The sequence below is a fragment of the Prenolepis imparis genome, unplaced genomic scaffold (genome assembly GCF_030444845.1).
Source record: "Prenolepis imparis isolate NDT839.2.m4 unplaced genomic scaffold, iyPreImpa1.0 SCAF_9, whole genome shotgun sequence".
NCBI lineage: Eukaryota > Metazoa > Arthropoda > Insecta > Hymenoptera > Formicidae > Prenolepis > Prenolepis imparis.
Window position 1 is genome coordinate 6,343,413 of NW_028141167.1, and position 16,725 is coordinate 6,360,137.

General features: G+C 31.2%; 1 protein-coding gene across 1 annotated transcript; it reads left to right on the plus strand.

Annotated features, from left to right (window-relative positions):
- Window positions 1-814: 814 nt before the first annotated feature.
- On the plus strand, window positions 815-14,409 carry LOC145940906 (uncharacterized). The gene is made up of 4 exons (XM_083046553.1): window positions 815-919; window positions 7,950-8,322; window positions 13,200-13,373; window positions 14,237-14,409. Exons 2-4 carry the CDS (start codon window positions 8,232-8,234, stop codon window positions 14,407-14,409), a joined length of 438 nt encoding a protein of 145 aa, XP_082902679.1. The 5' UTR covers window positions 815-919; window positions 7,950-8,231.
- Window positions 14,410-16,725: the final 2,316 nt, after the last annotated feature.

Below are 16,725 nucleotides of genomic sequence, written 5' to 3' on the forward strand. Positions count from 1 at the left end.
GTTTATTTCATTATTCTTTTCTCATTTCACCTCACTTTATGATCATTATTCTACAATTAAACTATAGTTCACTCAAGTTCAATCTTCAAAAATAAACTGTCGGTAAAAATGGCATATTTAATAATGAATTATTGTTGATAGTCACAGAATCAGTAGTCGAATCCCAGTTTGCGCCACCCTTGGTCGTGCTGGGCTGCGTGCCGGCACGTGCGCGGTGCGCCGAGGCGCGCGTGTTACACCTCCTGTCAGACTCGTTCGTCGCGCCGCAGGACAACTTCCCTCTGTGGCCGTGGAAAAGACAGAGCCGATCGGAGCCGCCGCGTTCGTTCGGTTCTTTCGCATCACGGCCGTCAACGACAATCAACGACAATCACCTCTCCACAAATCCCCTTTTTCCGACGTGCGGCTCGGAAGATTTTATTCTCGCTTCTCGCGCGAGAACTGCAAGCGGAAGGATACACGTGTGCACACGTGAAAAAAAAAAGGCGAGCGACTCACCATTCACGAGACTCACGACGCTCGCGACACGTGTCGATTTGTACGCAAATATATACAAAGCGTATACATTATCGCTGTTATCGCTCGGCGAACGTAGCTGACAGGAAGTGCGGTCTCGACCGTCGCCTGCACACTCGCTGTTTTCCTCGCCGATTGTGACGGAGCTGACGTTGCGGAACCGATCGCGGGTCACCTGCTCGCGAAAATACGACGAGCAAATCGATGTCGCGCCGTGAGTCGGAACCGGGAGCGCCGAGCAGCTAGCACGCGACCTTTATCATCGTCCGGAGTCCCCTGCGACGCGCCGTCGTGTCCGAGGGAAGAGAAGAGACTGCGAGGACCAGTCAGCCTCGGCATTCTTGAAGACGGATTCCTAGGAGCATCGTGCGAACCGGGACCACCTGGGTTCCTCTTGCAACAGGTACGGCTCGAATTTGTACTATTTATTTATACCTCGTATCGCAATTTTGATTTTGATCGTCGTTAATTATCGCGATTATCAATTAGGAACGATCGATTGATGTCGTGATTAATCGGTATCATAATAAGTATATCGATGAAGTGTTCACGATAATGAAGCTTTCTTGTATTACTTTAATTCCTTTAAATACTTTGATTCCTTTAACAGGTCGCTTTAAGTCGTATTTCAAGATCGATTCCGAGTTAACTTACTCGCGACTATGATACTAGCGTTTGCATAATGGTCGAGCGTAAAGATTGAAATCGTTGTTTCGATCCATTTTATTCATGAAATTAGCACCAATCTAGATAAACATAGAATTGTTTCCAAATCACTTCTTCATGCTTAACACAACAAAGATAAGGAAACTTCAAAAGTGTTGAGTATTTTCGCGACAGACAATCTTTTTTGCATTTTTATCTTCTCTTTCGAGATAGAAAAGATTATGGGAAACTTATATGAGACGACACGCTACGTGTGTGCATACATAAGGCGTGAAGATTGCAGAGCTTAGATACTTGGATAAGATAAAATATTCGCACTCTTATAATATCGGTTGTCCCAATCTCTAATATACGTACATATACTTCTATATTCTATATGATTACAAGATTGTGCCGAAACAGCATGACGAAACGTTTTTTTTTCGTGACTCACGTCACGCGATATACATATACACGCCAAGTCGAGTCGTCGTTTATAAAAAGAAACATCGTACGAAGACCGACAATGTCTCGCCTCTCTTATTACGTTTGCATTGAAGAAGATAATTAACGCTGAATAATCTCGTCGTAAGAGGAAACAATAGCTTTTCGGTCGCAGTATAGTGTGCGCTTTTGTGTGTGTTGTTGAATCTAATAATTCACGTTCTAACAATAGGATGTTTGTTGTTTCTGCATTTCAATCATGATTATTCATCATCAATTATAATTAATTATTAAACGTTAATTATTCATTATCGGTATTATTTAGTTATTGATTACTATCGAACTTTTATAACAAAAGCAAAATAATTATTCTTCAAAATTTAAACTCACGATTTAATCGATTGGTTACGATCGAAAATTGGATAGTTTAATTTTTATAAATTCGTCGATAGAATTTTCAATAATCAGTCTATTTTATAACGATATTTTTATGGATACTCGCATGTCATATCCATGTTTACATATTGGTCTATCAATTCTATGTGACGAGTTTGTTTGCGCAAAATGGAAAAAAAAAACACGAAATTGACATTAACAGTTGGAAAATATTTGGTTGTGCTTGCACTATGAATAACTTCTTCGTTTCAATTCGATATTTTTACGTTCTCGTGTTATTTGCCTTCAAATATCTGTCGCACCCATTTTCGCTTTATGCATCTTAGTAATATTCGCTAATTACATATCGATTCCCTACTAGATATTTACACTGTACTCCTCGATTGTGATGAAGTAACGGACGTTACGTCTCGAATTAATTCTTTACCGGATATCTCTGTTTCATGCTACTGCTTGAAGAAAGAAAAGAGTGCATCTTTGCGCTCGCTAAATAACGAAGTGATTGCTCTTGTCCTTTTTGTCCTCCGCTTGTTTCATTTTCTCGCCGACTGCATTCTTTGTAGTCTAAAATATCAAGCTTGGGATTAGCCTACTTTCCGCATTATTTCAGAGCTTTGGCGCTTCTGCACAAAGAATACACGAAGTACATATAATTGCATACGTACGTAATTATTCGCCCTCACGTATAATATGCTCTCAGAAAAATATGATAACAAGCACTGTGCAAACGAATTTTCACAAGAATAGCTTGCGTTAATAATAATTTTGCGTTGTTGCTGAAAATGGAAAATTCTTAATTATATTTATGTTCAATAAATTTGGTTGTTGAATGTGCAATAACAAAATATGCAATATGTTTGCATAAAAATGGAGTAAAAAAATTAAATATATTACAATTTTTTTCTATTTTTTTTCTATAAATTAATGAAAATTATTTACATTCTGCATTTAAAAAAAATATTCAAAAAGAGTAGTAAGAATTTTGAGAGATTTTATTAATTGTATCAATTTTCTATTTTATGTTAAAATTTTTTAATTTTAAGAAAATTAAAAATTAAGTATTTTTTTCGTAAAATCTCCTAATAAAATATACACTAAAGCATGTTATTTTATTCGAAATAATTACTAAAACATTAATAAAATAAACAAAATAAAAAGGCTCTTATGATTAAATCAAAGAGGGACTAAAGGCAGGAAAGAGCCAGCGCAGTATTAATAAAATACTCATTAATCGACATAATCAAACATGAGTAAAATACTAGGTGCACGCGATAAAGGATGCAAAAAAGACATAGTATCACGCGATAATATAATGGACATATGATATTATACGAGTATATGTATTCATCAGTGATTCTTAAATATCTATTTTTTTATCGAATTATTTTTGGTTATCATAAGATTGAAAAAAGGAAATATGTCGATTATTCTCAGTACTGTGTTGCAATAAAGTTCAAAAAATTTGCAATTAAAATGCAGCGCGATAAAACTATTTTTGAACATAAATGTATTGATTTGAGAAATTTTAGACTGCGATTATATAAACATTAGAATAACAGATTAGAATAATGCCCGTCGTTTTTTTCCGCTTGTAATCGTGATTGAAAATTTCTCAAATTGTTAGTTCGAATTGATTTCATTCATTATATTTTGATCTTGCATTTACTCTTATGGGCCTCGAAAATTAAGATGATCATAACAGGAAATTAATATTTTTCGAAGAAAGTGTAAATTGAACAATAAGTACTAAATAAATAAATTAAAGAGCGATTAAACTTAATAAAATATTTAACACAAACAAATAAGAATGTGATAAAATAAAATAATAAATATTTACACATTAAAATTATAAAATAATATAAAATAATATAAAAATTTGCTTCTCATTGTTTTCAAATTGTATTAATTTAAATCGTTGTATTATACGTATTGACAAATTTAACATTTCCTTGAATATCAGCCTGTCAACTCTCTAGCATTGAAATCTTTTCTCTCTCTTTCTTTCTTATTTATATCCGATATAATATTCGAACTTTAACATTATTATGTCCGACAAGATGTTTCAGATTGTATTTTTTAACATCTTATCCTTTCATCAAATTATAAAAAAAAGAAAACTAAGTGACGTTCTAAGTAAGAGAAAAAGAGAAAGAAAGAGGGAAAAAGAGAGTTATATAGTATATTTTTATATTATTTTATACATATTATAATAAATGATATTGATAAATGAATTAAAGGAGAAAAATATATCTGTATTCCAAATCATTATTTAATAAATTTATTGCGCGTAAAAGATGCCTCATGACGCCAAGTGAAAACAAGGAAAATGTCAGTGGAACCTTTCGCCGTTGACTAAAATAGTTAAACACAGAACGTCACGAATACTGTCATGAAAGAAATAGCTTGTGGATCTTCTTGCAAATAGAGCTCGGAATTTTCCAATGACCTTACAATTGAAGACCTTACAGTTTGAATTTCGAGCTCAAATTTTAAATTATTTAAATCTTTATAGATTTGGAAGTTATAATAGTTTCAATTTAAATTCATATAAAAATAGCATAGGTAAATTAGGTAATGTTTATTCTAAGAAAAAAATTAACAAGAATAGATTTCCATTTTTGCTAACTTTTTTTTGTCCGAACAGTCTCAGCTTCGGATATTATGAAACAATCAAATAATTAATTTTATAAACAAATTCCGAATTTCCGACTAAATTGCATAGAATTTAATGAATATTAATATATAGTGAAAAGAATTTAAACGAGACAATCGAAAAAATCGTTTGTAAAATTGAGAATTATTTTACTATTTCTATTTTGGTTAATTAATTAGAAAGATTAATATTCAGTTTTATTAACATACACATTTTTCTTGAAATAGATGATAGTAGACAATTACATCTTTAAGTGGCCTTAAATGTTTTTGGTACTGGATTTTTAGTAAGAGAAAATCTTTTCCGCAAAGTTAAACGCAGTTCTTTAATTAAAACACTGTAGAATGAATGACTTACGATAATATTAAGAATAATCGGATAGTCAAAGCTATTGAGTAACGAGTACTATAGGCGACAGCTTTTACACAGGTTGTATTATAACAGCGGATCAATTCATGTATTAAAAATTAAATTCTTTTGGAGTAGTTCTTAGAAGCAGTTTATTCGTAAAAAGCAGTAGAAATTGCTGATTTGTTGTTTAATAAATTTCTTGTAATTAATTTTTCTACAATTATGATAAAAAGTTTTTTTCAGCATCGTGTCACTGACTGAGTTCTTTTTAACACGCAAGTGCTTTTAACACGATGCCCTTTGAAGATAGCATTATCTGCTAGACAAATTTTAATCAACGATTTCTAAATTATACATATATTTCGCATGATAGCTACATTTCATGTTTATTTTTCTTAATTTTTTATAAAACTATATTATATTTTCTAACACGCTGTAAAGTTATATTACATTCGCGTCTCTACAAAATTAATTAGAAATAGTAGTAAGGATAAAAGAATTTAATAATATTGAAATCAATGAGTCAATATTGAATCAAAATCAATTTTCTCATAAACTAAACTTGGTATCAAAAAAATTATATTCTATGTTTTTCACTTACATATATACATACATGAAACAAATTATTAGGAATTTTTGAGAGAAACTAATATTGAAGCTAAAATTGAAAATAAATAAATGAAGAATAATATATTTATGTGAAAATATAATATGTGTTTTTTATCATTATTATTGCAAAAATATATTTGATATTTATCGAAAACGATGGTAACCTTACCGTATAATTTCTACACATGCAGATTCATTTAAATTAATGTATGTGAGTGTATATGATAAATTATTAAACTCTCTACCAGAGAATTTTTTTATGAATATTTTTTTTATGGATAGAGAGGAGGGATATGACCGGGATTAAAGGTTGTAGGCAGCGCCGTTTCGTTTCCAGAAATTTTCCGAAGGCACTTTGATAAATAGCTTCCGTCGAGCGGACAAAGAAAGACTACACTAGCCTACGTCCGCCGAAAGTGATTTATGTAAACAGTGAGTCTCGCATCAATCTGCTGTAAATTTTCGTTTAATCAAGCAATAGAGAACTGCTGTAAAGTTGCAAGTCGTTATTCTCAATAATTGCCATTATACCTTTATATCGTTATATCCATGTTAACTCAATCTAGGAATTGTGTAAATATATTATTTTAGCGTATATTAAAAAATTGTGTATTAACAAATTTTTACAATAATATTACGTTTTAATAAAACCGAAAGAGAATATCAACTTGTTCACATGTTCATGTCTTTTTAGCAAAAGATAAAAAGAATTTTTTCTATGTGTGAGTGTATGAATATGTGTATAATATAGATTTTATAGATAATAAATAAATTTTTCTTAAATTGGACGAATTAAAAAAAAGAAAATAAAAAATCTAGATTCTATAGAATTCTTAAGGTTCTTCCCTTAGAATTCATGCGTGAAAGATGCTAAGAATCAATAATTTATCATATGTGAGCAATATAATTAATTTAGAATTTCAAGTATTAAGAAGACTACTTTAAAAGTTCGAGTTATTAGAGAATAATAAATGAAAACTGTGATTTGCTTGCTTTGAAACAACCGTGATATTGCTCGCGTATTCCTCTACTGCATGTTGAACTATTCATATTTTCCGCAGTAATCAGCAACTCGTTCACGACGACAGCATAGGAGGAGAAAGTTGTGCAAAAAAGGAGGAAAAAAATAAGTATCAGGTATATACGACGTGATAACGTCGTGGTTAGAAAACACAATCGAGTCGCGAATCGCATGTCTATATAACAACTATATAATTCTTGCGAACTAGACCCACTAACCGAGACACGTCGGCTATCGATCTACGATATTACACGCATGTATGTATGCCATAAGCAAACATACGGGGTATGTGCACATTTTACGCTCGCATGTGTACGTAATGCAGACAGAGAATATAAAATATATAACGCTTCTATATAACACAGATTTGGAAAACTGTATAATTAATCAATGAGAGAGATGAATTAAGATAAAACTGATTCGAACAGGATTAATCGGAAGAAAAATTTCAAACAAAAATCTATACATTTGTTGAGGAATTAATTTTTTTCTCAATTTTAAATTCATATTTTTAAAAAACTGAAAATTATATTACAAAATGTGAAAAATTTATATGTAAAACTACTTAATTATTATAGTCTTTTCAAAGAAAAAAAAAGAAAAAAATTCCAAGTTTATTGTTATTAATATTCCTTGCTGTTCGTTACTTTGGCAACAATCCCTCAAACAATACCACATTCTGTATTATTATGAACAGGCGGAGTACATCGACCACGAAACTTGAGCACATGTAAAGCCAGATAAATGACGAATCACGCAATTTAAGCCAAAAGGACGTTTCTTTGTTCTCTTGTGTTTCATTGTAATGCTCCCCTCTCCTTCAAACAGAGAAAACTAATTATGATATTTCGTTGTTCAGCAGCTATTGTGTGAAATTAATTTCTCGATTTTTAAAGCAGCGCGGATACATTCACGACGTCGATCGATTGCTACGATATTTCTAACTTAATCGCGGCCATATAAAATGAGACGTTTAGAAAGTTATTATGAATCATTAAATGTTCTTTCTATTTCACTAAAATCTTAATAGGAACAGAAGTCAAATTTTTAAGTTATAATTATATAATCTAATAATTATATAAACTGATTTATATAATTATAAAAAATGTTTTTTATAGTTATTCTTTCTGAAACAACGCGACACTGTTTGTAGCAAAAATATCATAATATCACTTAATGTTTTGCTTGAAAATTTTATTTTTATTCTAAACTTTTAAAATTGTTATCTTCTAAAGTTAATATTTTTCACGATATCGAGATTCAATTGATTTAAATTTTATCCTGCATATTTGTACATTATTTCATTTACAATAGATCTTTTTTTTTGAAACAATAGAAGAGTAGACGACAATCGACGAGGCCCTACTGACGCAAGTTGGCGAATTGCCCGATCTTGGTGATCTGGGCATGGTCTTAATTGCGACGGCGGGGCGATGACGCTCAATCACCGTCCACCATCATCAGCAGGGGTCCCTCAGGACTCGCCCAGCTTCCTGCTCCCGGTTTCGGTCCCGAATCTAATCTCTGACAACGATTGTCGCTATTCAGCGAGGAACGTCGTGAAAACGCGCGCGACTGTTGCAGTCAGGAGGAAATATGAGAGACCGTTCTCATTACCGAGATCATCACGGACACGCCATGCCCCTCGAGGAGGTTCAAGGTCTATTACTTCCACCCTCCAGGACAGGTGAGTCTCATTTTTTTTCTATCTATCATTATTAATATGGAGATAAGAAATAATTGTCACTCGTGCGCCAGGTTTGGATGAAAGTAAAGGATAAAATGCTAAAATATGTTATATTGTACAAATACGATTATCAATTTTTCTGCGCAAATTTCTTGCTGCGATCTTTTTCTTAACATCGTTGGTATAAAATAATCGGAATGTTTCCTATTCATTTTGCGAAACACAGCTGAAATGTTTTGTTTACGTTCTTCTTATTTTTTTGAATGAAAACACAGTATTTGTAAAAAAGGAGGAAACTCGTGTAAGATAATTTAAACGATTCCTTTGTTTATTTTCGTATCAGTGTCGTGTCGATGTAAGAAACACATACATAATAGGATTTTCAGATATCAACATAAAAGTACATAATACATGATCAGTCGTCGATGAACGAGCGCACAGACAAAATAGATAATTTTCATAAGAAAGAGATTAGCAAGTAATTGTTTTTATATTGTTGTATATATAGTATTTTATTTATTATATACTATTGCGTATGTTTTCCCTTTGATACTAGAAGAACATTATTATTATTCCAAATGCATTATTATTATTATTCTTTAGTATTCATTGTGCAGTGCTATGTGTCGATTTCAAGAAAATCAAATCGAAACATATCACAAATATCTTGCGCGTATATTTTTTCCTCTTGCGTGTCTGATCATTGTTCGATGTTGATGTGGATGTGTATTTTCTGTTAGGGATGAATCAAAGAGAGATGGGTTCTTTTTATCATTGGACTTATATATCAGATTGTAGTTCTACATGAACATGTCGGCTGTTTTTTATACAGTACTGAAAATTTTCTTTTGTGGGAATCTGGGAATGTAAAGAATATAATTTTTGATCTCACTTTATTTCTTTTTTTCGCTCAAATATTTGCTGGTTCATTAAAATGAGATTTCTTTTCTCTTTTATTTCTTACAATAGTATTGTTACATTCAAGCACGCAAATTATATATATATATATATATATATATATATATATATATAATTTGCGTGCTTGAATGTAACAATACTATTGTAAGAAATAAAAGAGAAAAGAAATCTCATTTTATATATATTTATACATTTATATTATACATTTTATATATATATATATATATACATATATACACGCATAGGCATTATATAAAAAATATAAATATACATAATTTTCATTTACGAAACTTGAGTTCACAGATTGACATATTTAAGTACTTTGCGCTTTATTATATGAAAAGATAATTACAACCCTCTTGCCAGTTAGGACCTTCCTATTATACTCCTTTCAATTATATTTTCTTACCTTCATTAAAATTTAGGTCGCAAATTATAAGATACTTTACGCAATATCTTACACGCCAACCGCGCTGTTAATGTTCGTTTAAAAAAAAATTATTCTCATCTCGAGTGTATGTACATTGATATTACTTATGGAAAGTAATTTTTTTGTTTAGAGAGATAAACTGTTTTGCAATTTAAATGTGATTCGATTTTTAATCATATATCGTGTGTTTATTTCTTACGTGTATCATTAAAACACTATATCCGCTTTATCGGAGGCCACAGAGGTTAGTCTTGCGACGAATGGAGGATTACGAACAGATTACCAGCCGCGTACGTGCAAGAGTTCAAGCGTGAATGTGTACATTCAATGCCTCGATATAACTCTCTGTCTCTCTTGATTCACCTCTTATTAAATTCTCATGAAAATCCAACCTGAATTCCGGCGACGGAAAACGCGCGTATATATAATTCGTGTAGAAACTCTAGCTTTACGAGCATTGGCCCGTGAATCGTAAAACTTCAACGTTTCTCTTTATTACTGTAACCATACATGCGTGAAGATCGGCAATGAAGCAGTAGTTTACGACACCCCAGGTGTATGTTTGTCTGAAAAAAGGATACATATCCAATTTTTATGAAGAACCGCTTTAGGGATACAGCAAACTAGGATCGCATTCTAAATATTCAAATTTCTTACCCAGGCTTGTTTCCAACTAGATAGCATTGTTTTATGAGACAATAAAATTTAAAATATCAAGTATAATGACACACACAACACGCACATATGCATAACACAAAATTGATTTAAAACTAATGAAAAGAATCTTTTATGAAAATTAGACAATTAACATTGTAATTTTTTGGGACATTTTTTTCTATATTTTATTATATGATTTTATATGTGTAATCGTTTATGTCTGCCTTTGATAAAAGTTTTGATCGTCTTTTATCTCAAAAAGATTGTACAAAATTCAGTTTTGTTTTGTTGCCAGAAATTTGTGTGACATCTTTTCTCGAAATAAATTTTGATATTTTTGTGATGATATAATTTTTCTTTTGAGATATATTTAATTTAAAGTGAGATATACAAGAATGATACTACGATAAATTCGGTATAATTGTTTATTACCAAGTATATCAATTATATAATAATTGCACGATGCGTTCTCGCAATTTAATTTAATGATGATACGCTAATATCTTCTCTAATCCGTAAATGAGGCAAACCGAAAATTTCGCAAATTTCACGAATAAATTTTCTTCAGGATTAAAACTTCTGCCACCTTTACGTGCCGTAGGGCAAATTGTTATAAATCAATAAACATCGCATTGGCCGATCGTACATCAAATTATCGCACGAACGAATCGCGGTCGACCGAGGAGACGACTACTTCGTCCGTTCCGTTAAATAAATTCAATTTTAACTCGACTCATTTGAGGAAGAGGCAAATGACACGGGAGTTAATTACCACTTAGAAACATTCCTGCGAAGTGTTTCCTATCCTTCTCCATCATTCTCCCTGGAGACCTCTCAGCTTGGTTAGCATTTCTTAATGATAATTTTGCACAACAAGGTGGCTGGCGAGGTAGCACGCGATATTATATGTAATTAGTAGAAAATTTAATTAACACAACTAAAGAGATGTATTCTGATTAGCTTTTTCATTTTTTACGGATTGCAAATTTTAAATTAAAAACAACAAATCAGCCTTTTGTAGAAATATCATTAAATGGTTATTAACTGTGTCATTTATCTTACTCTCGATTAATTCGAGTTAAAAATAATTCTCTTTATATTCAATTGCAGTTAAACCACTGGCAGATCCTGGGGGGGGGGGGGTTAAAACGCCCCTTTGCAAATTAAAAGAAACAGTTTTGCTGAATTTGTTTAAAAAATATAAATAAAGAAAAACAAACATTAAAGAGCTATCGACATCAGGATCCGCTAGTGTATATATAAAAGTATAAGATACACTGTAAATTATACTCATTACGCATTCAAGGAGTTAAGTATAGATTAAGTCAGACATAGGACGAAATGATGAGATAATTTCATTGCACAAAAATAATTAGGTGAAATTTTTTATATCTATATAATATATATATAATATATATTATATCTATATAATATATATTATATATATACATATAATATATATTATATAGATACAAAGAATTCCGCCTAATTATTTTCGTACAACAAAATTATCTCATCATTTCGTCCTATGTCTGACTTAATCTATACTTAACTCCTTGAATGCGTAATGAGTATAATTTCCAGTGTATCTTATACATACATATTGTATATATTATATAGATATAAAGAATTTCGCCTAATTATTTTCGTGCAACGAAATTATCTCATCATTTTGTCGTATGTCTGACTTAATCTATACTTAACTCCTTAAATGCGTAATGAGTATAATTTACAGTGTATCTTATACTTATATATATATATATATATATATATATATATATATAAAAGGGTCCCATTTTAAAGGACCCACTCAAATATCTCATTGTCAGAAACACTGCGTTAAATCGAAAAATGTTTCCTACAAAAATTGTAGGGTTTCGTGGGGGACATAACATAGTAATATTCATTTGACCTTGGACGGCATCAAGAGTCCTTTAAAATGGGACACCCGGTATATATATATATATACTCATTGCGCATTTAAGGAGTTAAGTATAGATTAAGTCAGACATACGACAAAATGATGAGATAATTTCGTTGCACGAAAATAATTAGGCGAAATTCTTTTTATCTATATAATATATATATATATATATATATATATATATACACTGGCAGATCCGGGGGGGGGGGGTAAAACCCCCTTGCAAATTAAAAGAAACAGTTTTGCTGAATTTGTTTAAAAAATATAAATAAAGAAAAACAAACATTAAAGAGAGCTATCGACGTCGTTGATCCTGGAATAGAAGCTAATCATGAAACCAAAAATATTAAATAAAATAATTTTGCAAACCCCCCCTCCCCCCATTATCGACGTCAGGATCCGCTAGTGAGTTAAACTATTAGTAAAAAATATTGGGATTAATTAAACGACCTAGCATATTTACTACATTTATATCAACATATCGCGTGTATTGTAAATCATTAATTGTATAAAATATTTGTACATTAAATAAGAAAAATTTATTTATAAAATAATGTTTTTAGATTTGCTGTTAATTACTTATTTTGTGATTTTTATCATATAGGTATGTACATACATATAGATATGTACAATGGTAAAAAGCAATCTTTTAATTAAGAGATGCTTTGTGAGCGATTACGATTCGCCGTTTTTATAAAGCTGCGTGGGCGAATTAAGAGAGCGCTTTTATATGATTTTCATTTTCTCGCTAACGAACTCACTGATCCCCTTTCGCTCAATTACAATTCGCCCTTCAATTTCGTTATGAAGAAACGGCGGGGACTTAATTACCTCTTCCCGCGTTCGTTCGGTCATTTATTTTTAACGAGTCGGTTCACCATAGTCTCTCTCTCTCTCTCTCTCTCTCTCTCTCTCTCTCTCTCTCTTTCTCTTTTTGTTTTACGGCAGGTAACCGGGGACCTCTGAATGTGACGATTGTACAGGTCGGCAGAGGAAATGGAAATGGTGGAGATGGCGGAAGTGATTTACTGAGATTGGAGCCGCCGTCGGATTTAAGACCGTCGCCCCTATCTGACACCAGTACTACCTTGCAGTCTGACAACAATGACACCTTGACCGGAGGTGAGAGAAATATACGCCGATATTATACTCGTTTCAAAGATTGCTGAGATATCTGTCTCAAGTACATACATATATTTATTTTTAAACTTGGCAACTTTAAAGCATTTATTGCAGCCACATATTAGATTAGATAAGAACCAGAAGTAAAAAATCGTATAAATTTTTCTCTTGTACTACATATCAAGATAAATTTATTGCGTAAATAGATTTTACCGAATATAAACATATCTATTTCGTGAATAGACTTTATCAAATATAAATACCTAATAATAAGTAATAAATATCAAATATCGAATTACGTATAGCACAATGGTACATTAATTGCAATTTTTGAAACTATCAGTATGTATTCCTTAAGTATTGATGATTGAGCTTCTTTCACTTTCGGTGCGCGGTAGATTGTGCGACGTCATATCCTGCAATCGGAAACGTTTTAGTAAGAAGTTTTCGGTTACAGTCAGTTTGCCAAGGATTGATGGAAGAAAAAGCAAAGTCAAAGTGCATCAAAAATAGATAGGGAAAAGGCAATGTTAGCGCTTCATTATTTGTTGAATGTAATCAACATGCATAAAAAATAATTTATTTGATATTTTATTTGCTCAAAATTACATTTTATCATCGTAACAAATTTGTATTTTGTATTCAAAAATTTTAATGAAGTTTTAGGAAATAATAATTTACATACGATATAACTCAATCGAAAAATTCTTCCTATTTTAAATATATTTTTAATATAAAAGAAGAGAAAACAGATTAATGAAAGCCAAGCGCGGAAAACAATGTGTGTGTACGCGCGCGTGTGTTATGTGCTTGCTGTCTTGTCATACGAATTAAGTAAAATTGCAAAATTGATAAATTACTAGGTGTCGACCCAAGACTGTTGCTGGGAACCGGTGGTGATCGCAACACCTGGGAAGGTCGTTACTACGTGAAGGAACATCGACGTGCTGGAAAAGCTACTTTTCAAGGTCAAGTTTACAACTTTCTGGAACGTCCCACCGGTTGGAAGTGCTTCCTGTACCATTTCTCTGTGTAAGTAACGACGATATTCAATATATATGCATGCGGTTTTTGGCACGGCTTTCTAGTAGAACACGTAATACATTATTCATGCCTATTATCGAAATATTCATAATGAATCCATGTCGCAAATGGCGTTCTTATGACGGTATTCTTCATTTCTTAACAATTAACATTACGTAAATTGTTTATCGGATATGTCTATTATTGCAATAGGAGATTCAATATAAAAAATAAAATAAGGAGTTCGCGGGATCGCGTACCTTATTCATTCGCCTTATCAATCGCTCGCAACGCTCAATACATCAAAAAAAGAATTAACACATTTGATGGCTCTCTACAATATCAATCTTTATTGTCACTTAATAAACATTATTAATCCACTGCTTCGAAAAAGATTGATGGGAGTTCCAAAATTTCTGTCCACTTCAAATCTGATTTATGAGTAGTGATTAATATATGTATATAAATGATTTAAAAGGAAGCAGGTACTTTGCCATAATTTATAAACTAATCTTTGCCTAATAATTAATCAAAAAGATTTTCCCTTTGAACGGCAATTTAAACTAAACGGATAAAAGATTGCAGAGAATTTGTGTTTAAAAATGAGTGGAAATAATTGAAGAACTTGAAGAATGAATGCTGTTGATAAAATATACAGTTATTTATGTACTTTCGCGTTTCTGTTGCATAACTTCAACTCGCAGAAAGAAGAAGTTACGAGAGCGTAACTTTTTAAAGTTTGCTATGATAAGAAATCTATACATTTCCGAATATTTTCTTGGATCACAATTTATGGTTAGTGTTATAACGGATGTTATATAGGAAATGCAATTGTTTATTAGAAATTTATATGACGAAACGAAATATCCATCTATATGCGAAGCGTTTTATGCTTTCCCCGGAGTATTTCTTCAATTTCCTACGTCAATAAATAATAAAGGTTTATCACGCTATAGACACAATATGATCGCTTATCAGAGTTTATCGTAAAAAGTTGAAGAAAGAAGTTATAGAATTTTATATACAGGAAATAATACATTATGTAGACATATTTTTTGAATTATTGAATTCAAAGCGTTTGCAATATGTACTATTTTAATTACAGTATTAGTTTATTACGACAATATCAGATTTGATACATAATTATGACATGCACTGGTTCTATCTTTCTCTACAAGACACATTTATAATTAGAAATATGTGTTTTTTATTACAATTAATCGCTTTACATTTTTTATCGCCCATAAATAAAAAATTAATTGAATTAATCGATGATTTTTCAAAATTTTGCAACTGCTCGTGTTTGAGATTTTCTAGATTTTCGAATAATTTCATAATATATAACGAGTACAATTTTTTTGAATATTATTTGTATTAAGTGATATACTTTTTACAAAATACATATATACACACATGCAAGAAGAGATGAAGAAAAATAATAAATTACTTTTATTCATTATTTTCGAGACACACTTATTAAACGTTGCGCATTTATACGAGACAGTTTTATAGCTCACGTAGCTTAAGTTTGATGCGCATAGATGGCGGACCACATATTAGTATTAACTACTTGAGGTCTGATCAATATTCTCTTTCTACCATTTACCAGATGAATTTATGCTGGAACCTGCATATTTAAAGTATGCAGCTTTTATTGTAAATATTCAACATTTTACATTAGGCAACACAAGAATTTTTGTGCTGTCGAGGTATGGAATTGTTATTAAAAATTGCATGTAAGGGATGTCTAAAAAAAAAAACAGTATAGAACATGCTTTTTGAATTATAAATACTTTAGCCGATTTATAAAATAAATTTTTTTTCTTAGCTTAGCAAACTTAAATTGTATAACTTTTCTATTTTCAACATCATACATCTTTATAATTCTTATTAAAATTTTACTTAAGTTTATCTGAAATTATCTAACATAAATATTGTTTCATAACATTTACTTTTACTTCCTTGAAGTTTAACCTGCAGGAAAAATGCTTTAGTGTTAACGAGAAATTATTCGGAAACTATTATTTTTATATTTTTATTTAGAAAGTTGATTTAAAATTATAACCAAGAAAAAAATATATGTGATAAATCGAATTAGAATTAATTTAATCTGGTGGTTTTGGGATACTCTGTATTCTACTGTGATAGAATTTGCAAATATGCAACATAAGTATAATATATAAAAAATAAACATTTATGTTGTGTATATTATCTAAACTGGTAATCCATGTGGTAACAAAGTGCAAAAAAAATGTGTGGAAACATTTAGGACATGTTGTTGATTTACGTAACTCACGCAATATCACAATGTTCGATTTCATCGATTCGG

Coding starts and splice junctions, on each gene's coding strand:
- LOC145940906 (XM_083046553.1), top strand. CDS start 8,232: ATGAGAGACCGTTCTCATTACCGAGATCATCACGGACACGCCATGCCC. Junction 8,323..13,199: donor ACTTCCACCCTCCAGGACAG/GTGAGTCTCATT, acceptor GTTTTACGGCAG/GTAACCGGGGACCTCTGAAT. Junction 13,374..14,236: donor CAATGACACCTTGACCGGAG/GTGAGAGAAATA, acceptor ATAAATTACTAG/GTGTCGACCCAAGACTGTTG.